This window comes from Ornithodoros turicata, chromosome 8 (genome assembly GCF_037126465.1).
Source record: "Ornithodoros turicata isolate Travis chromosome 8, ASM3712646v1, whole genome shotgun sequence".
NCBI lineage: Eukaryota > Metazoa > Arthropoda > Arachnida > Ixodida > Argasidae > Ornithodoros > Ornithodoros turicata.
In genome coordinates, this window is record NC_088208.1 from 7,581,949 (window position 1) to 7,595,775 (window position 13,827).

A 13,827-nucleotide genomic window follows, 5' to 3' on the forward strand; every position below is an offset into this window, starting at 1 on the left:
TAATCGGAGATAAGTTTGTGCTTCATCTCGCTTTTTGCTTCCGCTTATTTAATTATACGTGCAAAAAGTTGTTGACGAAAATAATGCGCACATGCATGATGTCGTGCTAGTTAACGTGAGTGTGAAGCTTCGAAAGCGGTACTACTTCGTGTCTTTTTTTCTTCCTCACACCTGTTCCATCTTTGATGTTATCTGTGTTTATACCTGTTAGGGCTGTGTGTCATTGGTTGGCGAGGTTCCTCGTCGGCATCTCATTTCAGGTGCGCGCTAGTAAATCAAGGGTGCGACACCGTCGTAGTATACGAGACTATTGTCAGCACACATAAATATACTGTCCCGAAGAATGGTGGGTCCCACACGAAGCGTTGTTGGGGGTGGTATGTAGGCAGGAATATAATTAGCCGCGCTTGCTTTGGTCGGTGACTTTCGCGTTCGCAGGTTCGGCTCATTTATAGACTTCGCTTGCTTGATCATGCGTAGTATTAGATCATTGCGCAGGAGGATGTGGTTATCTCTCACGGCGCCTTCAAGTGGGAAGGTATGTATGCTTTGATGCGGTGCCAGATTCAATAATAACGTCGTGATTTGCGCGCTTATATCGACGTCGTCTTTTCCCGTAACAACTGTCGCCTTCGTCGTCGATAAGTTTATGTCGAGCAAATTCATGACCTTAAAATGAATTATGCCATCAAAACAAATAAATGACAAGTGTAGGAGCGCCGGTGCTTTCAGATGGCAGGTGTGGGCGGGGGTTCCATTACCAATATTGTTGTGTGTTCAGAAGATATGCAAATTGAATATGTTCGTATAGAACGGCACTTTCTGTTTGACACGAATAAAAAGCAAGATGTAGCATATTGAAAAAGAGTGGGAGGTTTAGCTTCTATCTCATCACATGCAGGCATCGTAAGGCTATGAGAGAACTGATGTTCTGAGGCTGGAACAACATAGAAGGGACAATCACATACAAGGCCTCAAGTTGCCTAAGAAATTAACGATGAAAGATGAAAGTCACTGAAAAGGTTAGCCAGCTGTAGGACTCGAACCCACTGTCAGTGACTTTCATCTTTCGTCGTTAATTTCTTAGGCAACTTGAGGCCTTGTATGTGATTGTCCCTTCTATGTTGTTCCAGCCTCAGAACATCAGTTCTCTCATGTTCAACATTTGCCGCTTGCGTCGATTCCTGTCGTATGAATGTGTGTATGAGTGTGCAAAAATGTAAGAGTGAAAGCAGGATGAGTGAGAGAGAGTGGCTGGTTTGTCCCTTCAGATGACGCATCCTGGAAGTCGCTGAGAAGGAGCTTAGCTCAATTGGTAGAGCCCTGGACCGGTAATCCAGAAGATGTGGGTTCGAGTCCTACAGCTGGCTAACCTTTTCAGTGACTTTCATCTTTCATCATAAGGCTGTTGACAGAGCTTTAGAACGAGGTGTGGTCATGGAACGAAACATCCTGGAGCTGCAAATAAAAAGTGAACCAGCAGGGACGTTCCAATTAAGGGGTGTGTGCAATAGTGGCAGGTACCTCAGAGGGGGAGCTGGACGACAGGGCTCCCGGAATGTCACGAGGTTCAGTAATCACATTAATTAATCCCCATCAATCACTATAGAGAAGCACTGTTTGAACAGTTTCGTGTCGCTGAATAACCGCGTTACTCGTATATATAATTTTTGTCAATGGCTCTGTGTTGTATTTGTGCTCTTTTTGAAATGTCCTGCTCCCCTCTGTAATACTTCTGCCCTGAGGGTAGTAAAATAAATAAAATAACTAAATAAATTAGGTTGCACCATAGATAAATTCCCTGCTTTGTCAAGTGTAGGCAGTAAATGCTTTGCACAAGACTCTGTCTCTGTGATTGCCTCACACGTTTCACAGTTTGACTTTTTTTTTTTTTCACTTTGGATATGTAGAGCTTCGCAGTGCAGCACGTTTTTGGGACAGAATAAAATGCCATTCACACGCAGGGTCGGAGAGAAAGTGGGGGAGGATAGAGCCCCAGGGCCCGCACTCCCCGAGGCCCATCTTAACCGTATAAAGAAGAAATACTTAGACTGTATGTTATCCACATGTAAGGAGGGGCCCGTAACTTCTCTCGCTGGCCCTGCTCATAAGTGCTGAGCTGCATGAACGTGGAACAGTTCAGGATTTTTTTTTAAAACATATGGAATGGCTTTCTCTCAGGATTATCTCTCCATTCTGCTTTCTCACTTTTGCTCCCCCAGATCCCCCAATTAAAGAGTCAATGAATGAAGTTTAGCTAATTATTGGGATCGTGTATGCATATTCTGACTTCTTTTTTTTTTTTTGCTCACTATTGCGCAATCTTTGGACGGTACTTCTAGGGGGAGATTGCACGGTCGTCTTGCCTGAGGCAGAAGTCGGCTTCAAGATGGCTCTAGATGGTTGCTTAAATTATGTGGACAATACCATTTCCAATAGCAATATAGCTCCAGCTCCAATTATTATGTGCGTGACAATGTCTTTGGCTTAAAGTGTATCACTGCCAAGTTGTGTGCTTACCGATAATGCTGATATCCTTGCGCCAGAAAACTCCAAACTCCATTCACTGATAATGTTATGTACTTGACTCTACAGGGAAGCGTGAGGGGACCTAGCGATAACTGAGGGGCTTCTGTTGGCCTGCATAACATTTCATTAAGATGATACAGGATTATTCACTTTTTCCATGCTTGAAGACTTTGTGAGGTGCAGCCCTCTACGAGGCAACATTTCTGGTTTCAAGCGCTGTTGAAGTTTGTTTCTTGTTATCTGGACGCATCATGACAGGGGCTTCCTCTGGCTTTGCACTTCCTCTTTACAAAGATGTCATCACAATTAAGCTGCTCGATAGCACAGCTGGTGGCATGTCATCTGCAAAGAAGTGCGGATGACTGAGTGTCATCTGCAGCAATTGCAGGTAGAGAAGCGGAGAAGTTGCTCCTTTTGGATCATGGTACTACATCACCAGATGATGTTTGACCACAGGCCCACCTTTTCTTTCTTTTTTCTTCTTCTTTTTCTGGTTCATGTGATACAAACGTGCACTGGAAAGCTATCCCTAGGCCATCAAAAGTCACAGGCATAGTTTTGGTGGCATTATGGCAACAGTGCAGTGTCCTTGCTGGTGGAGTGGCAGAGTATTTATCCAAAGTTTTCAAATTTTTTTTTTTTTATGTTGCTTCAGTATGGAAAGAGACTGGTGTTGACAGTGTTTTGCTATTATCCGAGCAATATTTTTCTTGAAAAAAGGAGAGAAAAGGAAGTTAATGGAAGGACAGTAATGTTTTATGATTACTGACGGCTGTTGAGAAGACTCAGTCCTTTTTGGTAGGGTTGCGTTTTTCATGTTCGAAAGCCTCAATTAAACCAGCACACTGCTGAAAACTTGTGCTGAAGGACGATCTTGCAGCTGTAATTAATGGTCAAACATCTATGATAACTTATTCAAATATGATTATTAAATATATGATGATAACAAAGTACACCATCTTATTAGGGTGATACAGCATCACTAAATCACCAGCAGCACAATGACACTTGGCACTGTAATAGGAGAACTCCACCTCCCAAACAGAAATTCCAAAGCATAGTGTTACATAAATGCCATATAAGATACATGTTACGTGAGTGCTATTCATGTGTCACCGCTGCTGTAGTTCCATCTTTCCAGTTGGGATGATAAGGGACCTAGCTCGACCCAGAAAATTCTACTCCACACCAAAGTTGACTGTAGGTGTACCTCATTGTTCAAGAGCGCTAGTTTTGACATATATTGCATAAATAACGAAAATCCTCACGAGACTGCCAAGGCTTAGAAATGAGGTCATCACTCGCGTTAAAACGTTTAAAGCTAAACTCTGTTCCCAACCAGCTCTCGTGGCATAGTGGTTAGGACGATCGCTTTCCACTCCGAGACTATGGGAGGTGACACGAGTTCGAATCCCGTCACCGGCTGTGCTGTACTTTGAGATGATGAATGGGGCGTTTCATCGCTATGTGGTCTCTCAATGCGTGGTCGATGCGATATTTCTTTGCATTTGTACTGCAATCTCAGCACAAAAATAAAGCAATATCAGTCCTTTCGGGACTAAATAAATGAGACTTCAAGGAATTTGGGAACCGTCTCCGACGACCTAATTGTAGTACGTAATTCGTAGGAGTAAAACGGGGTGTAATCGCAATCTAGGGGAGTAGACGCTGCAATTACTCCCTAGTTTACTCCTACTTTTTCCCTTGGAGTGTACGAGTTGCATTTGTGTTTTGGACATCTTTTGGTGTTTGCCACATCTCTCGTCTTCCTGTCGTATGACAATCGCGTGGTTCTTTATTTGTGAAATCGTGACTACAGCAATCTGGATAACCAGCGAGCATGGCCAAGTGGGTTAAGGCGACCCGCTCGTTGGTGGTAGCCAAGGTCGTGCTGAAGACTGAGAGGTAGTGGGTTGGAATCCTACCACCGGTTGTGCTGTCTGAGGTTTTTCCCTGGGTTTTTCCCGAAGACTTTCCAGACAAATATCACCACAGTTCCCCCTGAAGTCGTCCCAGGATGCATACTAATCCCCCCTGTCCCCCACTCCTTCCTGCTGTCCTCTCTCCATCTGTTCACGTCTGCACGTCGCTCATAGCCACGGTTGCCTCGCGGCGCTAACGCGGAAATAAAAAAGAAAAAGTCTGTTCCCAAAGCAAACAAAAAGCAAAAGTAAACAGATGCTGTCGCGTGGATTATGAAACTTAGGACCAGTACAAAATATCTCTGCTGCATTCACAGCCATAAGTATTTCAAATTTAATTTTACAGAAAGCATTATCACTGACATGACGTGATGTGGCAAGTGATCAACATTACATTACATTACATTACATTACATTACACATGTTTGTTTTTTCTTTTTAATCTAAAAAGTACAACACTCTGCAGGACGAAATTTTGCATTTTTGTGTCCATGGTGCAACTTGCAGTGGAACTCTAATCTCAAGAGTGGTTGACACTCCAGATTGTACCTTCGGGGATAAAATAAATTCCAATCATAAAATAAGGCCATTCTAAAATCAATTAATGACTCCCGCTTAGCAGGTGATGACGAAAACAAGGGACGAAACAAAGAGACGGGGCACTGTACTAGCAACCAAAAGTTTAAATGACAGAAAGCAACATCTGTGTACAAATGAAGTAATTCTAAGTTCAAATTTTTTGCATCCACTGTTATAGTTATGAATTTTAATAATGTGATATTGATTCAATTTCAGTTAATAAAATTGAAAATAAGAAACGAGTTCGAGCAACAACTAAATTTCCGTGAGTATATCCCGTGCCCAACAACAATCACGTGCCGCTTTCTTTTCTTGAAATGCCCTCACAGTTGAGGAAGGCCATGCTGGAGAATGGGATAAGTGACGCAAGTAACAGCCTTTTCAAACTTACAGGCCCGCAGATTTGCAGTGGTGTCATACGGAAAAGACATCTTAGAATTGAGGGTTGTTTCGTAGCACGGGTTCTGGAAAAGGGCACTTTGAAAACGAAAAGCAGCAGCAGTATTTCCTGGAGCTTCCCGTGTCGCGGTATATGAATTATAATCTTGGACAATATTGTGAGACTGGTAATTAGAAATATTTTCGTAAATCTAATCGGAATTTTAGGCATTTGCCTATAAATGCCTAAAACGCGGCACTGTGGGGGTTGCCTACATTTTTATCGACTCTATCGAATTGTAGCCTTTTTGAACACTTTTAGATGCTATAAGAGCCTTTTGTAGAGGTGCAAGTGTGCCTTTCAGTCTCATGCTCAGTGAACTGCACTTTGCTTTTCCATTCTGCGTGTTTGCGCCTTCTGTTCCATTTTTTTTTCTTCTTAATAGTTTGGTTGCCTTCAGTACCTTCGTTTGCTAGAAGAGGTTCATCTATATCAGTGAATGCAGTGTTAGTATTGTAGACGATGTCGATGTGTGGCATAGAAACTTGGTTATGTAGTAATTTATACGCAAGTAATAAAGCATGATGCATCACATGTTTACTCACAGGTAAAATGTTTAATAAAAGGGATAGGACGCAGACTAACTGGTGCATGATCATGATGGAACGAATAACCGAGAGACACGGGACACGAAGACATGCACAAGAGTTCTCAGAAGAATGCGGAACGCTTCACGATTTTGCCTGTCTACCCTTGCGCAGGGGCCATGCTGATCTTCGCTGTATCGTTCTAATTTTAGTATATGTACTTTGGAAGTACTTCCAAGTAAAGTACTTACTTGTACTTGTACTAAGTAAAAATACTTCCAAAGTACATATACTAAAATTGGAACGATACAGAGAAGATCAGCATGGCCCCTGTGCAAGGATGATACGCAAAATTGTGAAGCGTTCCGCATTCTTCTGAGAACTCTTGTGCTTGTCTTCGTGTCCCGCGTCTCTCGGTTATTTGTTCCTTCATCAAAATGTTTAACGCTGGGTACAGGTGCCAGATGCTTTCATTTCGTCTAATCATCATTATTAACAATTTATCGTATATTTAGCAATATATTTTTTATTAATTTATTTATCAGTCTTATTATCAGTGGGAACTCTCCGCAGTTTTCAAGATTTCTTTAACGCTTGACTCGTCCCTAGTGCCGCAGGCAGCCCCTTTGGCCCATCTTTTAGAACGGTGCACAATGATTTAAGCGATATTGGTTATTCAAGTAATTAGTAGTTTTCGAGTGATCTTTAAAATTAAAATTCACGTGTCATTTGTAAACTGGCCAGTCTAGTTCTAATTTGTGTGTTCACTGTCCACCATTGGTGGCGAACAGTTGCTGTATAGCCTCTCACGTGCCATAGAACACCATTGCATAATCATCAGCCAAGCATCGAATAACGTTGGTCGAATATAGGAAAGAAATGTGATAAGGCAGAATGGATGTAGTGGCATAAAAAATTGGGATGTGTTAAAGGTATAACTGTTTGGAGGTACTTTCATGAGCAACAGATGCAAAGCAAGGCAGTAAGGGTAACATTCAAACAACGTAAAATTAAATCAGCATTTGAAAACACATATTGGCACCCAAGACATGCTAACAGACTTATCTCCAAGGGTCTCCAAGAAGGTGAATGGTAATCGAGGCTATACAGGGTGTCTCAGCTGAAGTGATAAAAAATTCTAACTAGAGACGTACTCTCCGGAGGATTGTGGGACTTTCGGCAATTACCTTCTATGTACTTTTGTCGCCACTTAGGAAGGCTTTGGACAGTTTTTAATTGAGGGAAATTAATTTTTCAGTTGAAGTTTGAAAAAATTGCCAAGCAAACCTCACTTTTTTTTTTTTAACAGAAATATGAAGTCCTCTACGAATAACCACAGACCGAACAAGGACTATGCACAGTATGGCAACAGAAATTGTCTAAAAAAATTGGAAAAAATTCTGCTTTTGCCCCGCCTGCTCGATTGTCACAAAGAAGAGCGCACAGCAGTTGCAGGGAGAGGAGGAAGTGTTCCCCCTTCTTGTTTTACCTTTCTTTCCCCCGCGTTGACCTTGGTGCTGGTGACAACCGACTCATCACAAAGAAAACAAAACAACATTTCGCCCATGCTTCTTTGCCAAAAATCAAGCAGGCGGAGCTGAAGCATAATTTTTACTCGTTTCTTTTTCGACTATTTCTGTTGCGATACCGGCATAGTTTTTGTTGGGTCTGCGGTTATCCGTGGAGGACTTCATATTTCTGTTAAAAAAAAAAGTGGGGTTCGCTTGGAGATTTTCAAAGTTCAATTGAAAAACTAAATTTCCCGCAATTAAAAATTTCCGAAGCCTTCCTCAATGGTCGCAAAAGTTTCCAGAAGGTAATTGCCGAAAGTACCACAATCCTCCCAGCGAGTACATCGCCAGTTAGAATTTTTTATCACTTTAGGTGAAACACCCTGTAAAAGACTATTGAGACTGCAAATATTTGAACTTGGGAGACTAATGGGTAGGACCCAGGAGTTTATTCAGAGGATACGTTCTAACCGGTACCCTGATGTTTTTCTACACATTACCTATCATGACGACGCAAATCTACAGTGTGTCACATAATTGCATATTTCTTCTTGATCGTCATATAATTCCGGCGTCATTTAATAAAGGTGCATTTATTTGCATATTATGTAATATTTCAGGGCCATTCAAATGTTTTTTAAACGTTTGCCATGACTTTTTTTACACTGCTCACGTTATTTGAAACAGGAACATGGTCTTCCAAAGCCCGTGTTCCAGCTAAACACCTATGCTATGCTTTCGCTGTTAGGCTGTTCTGTGCTACACAATCAATGGGTTTGGCTGGCACTGCCAAGCAGCCAGAATGAACTTAATGAAACAGGATTCACAACAAGTAGTCAGCGAGTTGAACAAAAAAAAAAAAAAAACAATGTGTGCCAATGCCCCTGTGTGTGTCTCAACACCTTTTTGAAGACATTGGCGCAAAAAATGACTTAGTGGCCAGTGGTGCTATGTTCTAACTTCTCCTTATTTGCATCAAAAGTTGGCGTCTTGAAACCTGTCTCTTGGAGATGCTAGAAGTTGTGCTTGATAAAAATAAGGTGCTCAAGTGCCGACATTAACAGACAAAAACGAAGGACAAGCACGCCACAAGTACCGTACCGTGCAGTGCTGTACGGAACCGTTCAGGTGCCTTCCACGTGTAAACAAACATCAGTTGCTAGAGACTGTACCTGTGGTGTGTTCGTCCTTCGTTTTTGCTCCGTCACGTTTGTTAATGTATGTAACCAAATATGTAACCATACATGTACCCAAAAGAGAATGTACCCAACTTGCTCACATGAGTGCTCTTTCGGATCAAGTCCCAAGCTATGCAAAAGCTCCTGGAGCAACATTCTCTGCATCAGTCTTCCTGCATATTTTGCGCATTGTTTGGTGTTGCATATTTGTGTGCACATCTTGGAAGACCTTTGTGCATATTTTGGCCCAGGCCCCACTAATGAGGTTCCTTGTTTCCGTGATCATCTGCAGGGTCCCACAGGATTTGATGAATTACGGCATCTCGTGAAACAAGGTGCCGATTTCAACAAGGAACTGGCTGCAATCGCGCACGAACGGTGCGTATGTGCAATATTTTAAACTTTCGTTTAGGCTACACAGTCTACACTGTCTGCCAGCACAAAAGTTTTAGGATTCAAGAAGAGTGCAGATGTAAAAAACCCAGATCAAATAAGCAGAGGCCTGCTGGCGGACAGTCGTAAACGAAATGAATTCCGCAATTTGCAGGGCTGAGTTAGAGGCAGCCTATGGCAAAGGTCTTGCAAAGCTGGCTCTGAGGACTTCACGTGCTGCAAGAGATGCCTATGGGTGAGATTCGTGTATTCTTATTTATTTATTTATTGGTATTTTTATGGTGCCCATGAATGGCAGTTGCCTAGGTGATGGTGCACTCCAAATTGAAACACAACCAACAACATAATAGAAACTAGTAAAGGTAATAGGTGGCACATCAGGAACATAGGAGATACTCAAGTACTGAAATACAGAGTCTGAAATACAGAGTCTGAAATACAGAGTCTGAAATACAGAGTCTGAAATACAGAGTCTGAAATACAGAGTCTGAAATACAGAGTCTGAAATACAGAGTCTGAAATACAGAGTCTGAAATACAGAGTCTGAAATAGTGGTAAGTAAGCAAACACTACATATTAAAGTCAAGAGAAAATCATACGAGAGTCGCAATAGTAGAGAAAGAAGATCTAAAATTCGCAAAAATGTCCAAATTGTTACTCACGAGAGATACTATTAAAATTAGCCATAACGCGTGATAAAGGACAGCTACCACAATGTTTATCGAAATGAAACACATATGAAAATCTTAGCATCTTAGCTGGTGTGTTAAAAGGGATGAGGGAAAGAAGTGCTGGGCAATAAAATCTAGAATGGATTATGTTATGACATATCGTCACCATAAATGCGCATATTTTCTGCATAAAGTAATCGCTGGGGAGTGAAAAAGAATACGAGTTGTAGCAAGCTAATCATACTGCACCGAATCAATACTTGCTCTGCACAAGCCATCTTCATTTTAAACTAACTTAACGCTAAGCCCCTACGGACACCCATTTGAGACGGACATTGCTGATACCATATATGCAGGGTGTTTCACCTAAAGTGATAAAAAATTGTAACTGGTGACGTACCCGCCGGAGGATTGCCCGGAGGTAGTCCTCGGGATTTACTGGGATGTCTCATCTGGAGTTCCTCAGGACGTTCCAAACACATCACAGATATTGCTCCCAGAGACATCCTGAATTTCCCATGTTGGATACCCTGTGACAACCACAGGACGTCACTGTGTTGTCTGGGGTCTCCCATAGTGTACATGTAACGAAACCTTTATGGGCATTACAGAGCTGGTTGTGAGTGGTTATGTCGTGCAGCCTGTGTTTAAGAATTAAATGCCACTCACTTTCTGAGCACATATACAGGGGAGCGTCTTATGTACAAGGTTGTCTGCACCCAGCAATTACTCAATGCAGGTGTAGTATTGTGTTGTGTACGCATAAAACTCGGAAGGTAATGCAATCCTTGTAAATTTCGAAGTCATTAAGCATCCCAGTGCAGTATTAAAATGCAAAATATATTAACTCTGTAGACAAAAACAAAGCAAATGGCGTTGTTGTCAAGAACAATTGACCCCCCTTGCGATCAGCGATGTGACACATTTTGATGCGTGACACATTTTCCCTTAACACAGTGACGCATTCTGATTGTTTTGACTAACGGGCTCACACATTTGGAGTTATAATTGTGCACTACAATGATGGATCACATAGATATTATTCACTGGAATTGACTCACCTTCAGAGTATGTATGACACGTACATTGCTTTACTTTCATTCAATAATTGCGTGGCACTGCAGTATGGGGTAAACCTTCATAGGACGTTACCCCGTGTGTGCATATGCGTAAATGCACATGTGTCTCTGAAGGTTAAATGGTGCGAATGATCATGAGAGTGAAATGGAACTGTGGAGATTTGAGGCAAAGAGTTTGAAGGAAATTGGAAGAGGTTTATTAACCCGAACTAAAAAAGGGGGTGATGACATTGCGGCACACAGTGCTTTCTTCAGCAGTCCTCTCAAGGGCAGCACTGTTCCAACCGGATCGAATATCTGCACTTTGATACACATATATGACACTATGACATGTATGACGGGTAGTTTACTGTTGAGAGATGAAAGGCCTCATGGCCACGAAGCAATATAAGTACAAAATAAACAGGATGTGATGTCCTACCATGTGGGTAAGGTCCTCTCCCAACTTAAAGCCTGACTGCGAAACCACCTAAGCATCTTGAAACATCCTTGTCCTTGGTTGGCACTGAGGCTCTCAATGTGATAGAAGGATACACACTATACAACAGAAACGCCACAAGTGTGGCAGTAAAGCACTAATTAGTTGAGCTTGAAGACGTCATACACTGTATGCACACATGTAGCGGTGCTGAAAGACGTTAACGTGCATTTTCTCCCTCAGCACCACAGCACAGGCATGGCTTGGCGTCTCTGAAGACATGGAATGTGAAGGGGAATTACATCGTGCCCTCTCAGTAGCTCTCCTGCAGGAAGTGCATCGTGCACTGCGGACCCTACATGAAGCACAGGCCCCCGTACGCAAGGCCCTCGAAGCAGCTGTAGATCGTAAAGCCCGCCTGCTGCGAGATCGCCGTTCCGCGCAACTCCGTGCCAAGCGACAAGCCCACGAGCGGACTCGAGACCGTGAGCGACTCCTCGCCCCGGACTCCAGCAGCAACAAGGATGGTACTGAGGTTTCGAGGTAGCGTACTCATCCCCCATTTATCTGGCGCACATTTTCGGTCGTAAACTGTGCCGTGCGTGTCACAAGTGTTTGAAACTCCGTGCAGCTGCAATTTTTCAGAGTACATGCCCACACTTTTGACACAGAGGTTTGGAAATTTCTAACTGACAGAGGTTAAAGTTGCAGGCATGACGAGACTGTCAGATTTGATGTCAGGTGCAGATTTCACCTCCAACCATTGTAAAGGAATGTGATTGTGTGAATTGATCAAGGTTGTGATTGTTCACCAGACCCTTGATTCTCCTCGATTTCTGGGTGAGAATTATCTCTTTAAATAAGCTCACCAGACAGACTTTGTGGAAGCCAAATGAAAGAAGGATGTAGAAACCTGTATCATGCATAGAGCCTGAAGTTCCTGGGAAATATTTTTTTCTAAATTTGGAGGGTAAAAATCAGGTAAATAAACATGTTCCTTCGATGCTGTGAAACAGAAACGAAGATAAATACGATGACACGCTACCCGAACTAATGAAAATAAACATATGTGCCTTACATTCATGCGAACTCAGCTGAAAAAACTTCCAGTAGGCTAAATTCGGGGAGAAATCTGGCTGTGTTACTCAAACTAACTGTAGTGGACTGGTACGGTGATGCGACTGCATTTGCTGCCAAACAAGTAAGTTAGTGCATTCCTACAGACATCCCAGTGAGGGCTATTTGCTGGGGAAAAATCTTGTTTAACCCTAAAGAAGCAACCTTCGATTTGGGGTGCAAATTTGGGGAAGAATCGGGTTAAACCCAAAAACTTCAGGCTCGAATCATGCATTGTATCCATGGGCCAACCGGAATTCAAAACTTGGCCATACAGAAAAGAAAGATATAACCACCCTATTAACTCACATACTTGGTGTTAATTAATCCTCAACTTGCCTACACAAGTTTTGGCACTTTTATTTTGTGCGTTTAATGCACCGTGGCTTCGGCAACATGTCCGCCCTATATCAGGTGGCTCCTGCTACCATGGAGTGAACGAGGGAAGTACTCAAGCCACATGCATTCTGTACAGGGAGAACCAACAAATGTGGTGAAAATGTTGTAGATAGAGCCTGAAGTTTTAGGGTTTAATGCAATCCTTCCCCAAATTTGCAACCCAAATTGAAGGTTGTCTCTTTAGGGTGAAACCAGATTTTTACCTGCCAAACTGCCCTCACTGAGACGTTTGGCAGCAAACACAGTCACTTCACCATTTGTACAGAACCAGTTCAGTTACTTTGAGTAACTGAGCCTGATTTCTTCCTGAATTTAGCGTACTGTAAGTTTTCCTACCGGAATTTGCGTGCACACGTTTATTTGCCCAATTTTTACTCCCTGAATTTGGAAAAAAATATTTCCCAAAAACTTCATGCCGTAGTTGTATATGAGGTGAAGAGAGCAATCAACGAAGCAGTGCACGAGGTTAATCGCAGTTGCTGCCAAATATGTGACTCCCTTTGTTCATGATGCTTTTCTGCAGTCAGTGGATACCGTTCTTGTAAGTAATGTACCCCCTCTATGTTTTTGAGTAAAAAGGCACCTCAATTATGCAAGTAAATATGGTGGTAGTTGTGGATTCTGTCTCTCTTTTTTTTTTTTTTGCACTGTATCATGCTTTCTGCCTGACAACATGCCTTTCCGCAGCAAATTGGAGGCAAAAAGGAGGCGCAGCGAGGAGCTGTTTGAGCGCGCACATCGAGAGTATTATGCGGCAAGCGTGAGCACTGAACGAGTGCGTCAAGAATGGCAGCAGTTGAGGAGTCAGGCAGCTCAGCGCTTCCAAGTGCTGGAGGAAGAACGACTCAGCGCTGCCAGAGATGCTCTTCAGCGTTACGTTCAGTTGTTGGACCACATTGGCCCATCACGCGAGCAAGTAAGTCCTCTCGCACTTCTATTTTTTGTTACAGAATGCGTAACAGCGTAGAACTTTACAGGGGCAGTGAGGTGACCACAAAATTTTTCTTTTGTTTTTTTGCTTTGGGGCGTTCTGCAACGAATAAAAGCTGTATCTCCTACGAAAGAA

The 13,827-nt window shown here is 42.6% G+C and overlaps 1 protein-coding gene and 2 non-coding genes across 4 annotated transcripts in view; 2 read left to right on the forward strand and 1 right to left on the reverse strand.

The window, feature by feature from the left end:
• Positions 1–13,827, forward strand: part of LOC135366439 (nostrin-like) — a 29,728-nt gene that overhangs the window by 388 nt on the left and 15,513 nt on the right. Inside the window, exons 1-5 of one of the 2 annotated variants that reach the window (XM_064599139.1) lie at positions 248–538; positions 8,978–9,063; positions 9,233–9,313; positions 11,490–11,789; positions 13,449–13,677. In XM_064599139.1, the coding sequence (XP_064455209.1) occupies positions 473–538; positions 8,978–9,063; positions 9,233–9,313; positions 11,490–11,789; positions 13,449–13,677 (762 nt within the window). In that variant the 5' untranslated portion in view covers positions 248–472. Of the gene's footprint in view, positions 1–247; positions 539–8,977; positions 9,064–9,232; positions 9,314–11,489; positions 11,790–13,448; positions 13,678–13,827 lie in introns of those variants that run through there. The other variant, XM_064599140.1, reaches the window with a different exon arrangement.
• On the reverse strand, positions 6,125–6,228 carry LOC135367621 (U6 spliceosomal RNA). The gene has a single exon (XR_010414500.1). It is a non-coding gene; the product is annotated as a U6 spliceosomal RNA (small nuclear RNA).
• On the forward strand, positions 6,269–6,371 carry LOC135367620 (U6 spliceosomal RNA). Its single transcript, XR_010414498.1, has one exon. It is a non-coding gene; the product is annotated as a U6 spliceosomal RNA (small nuclear RNA).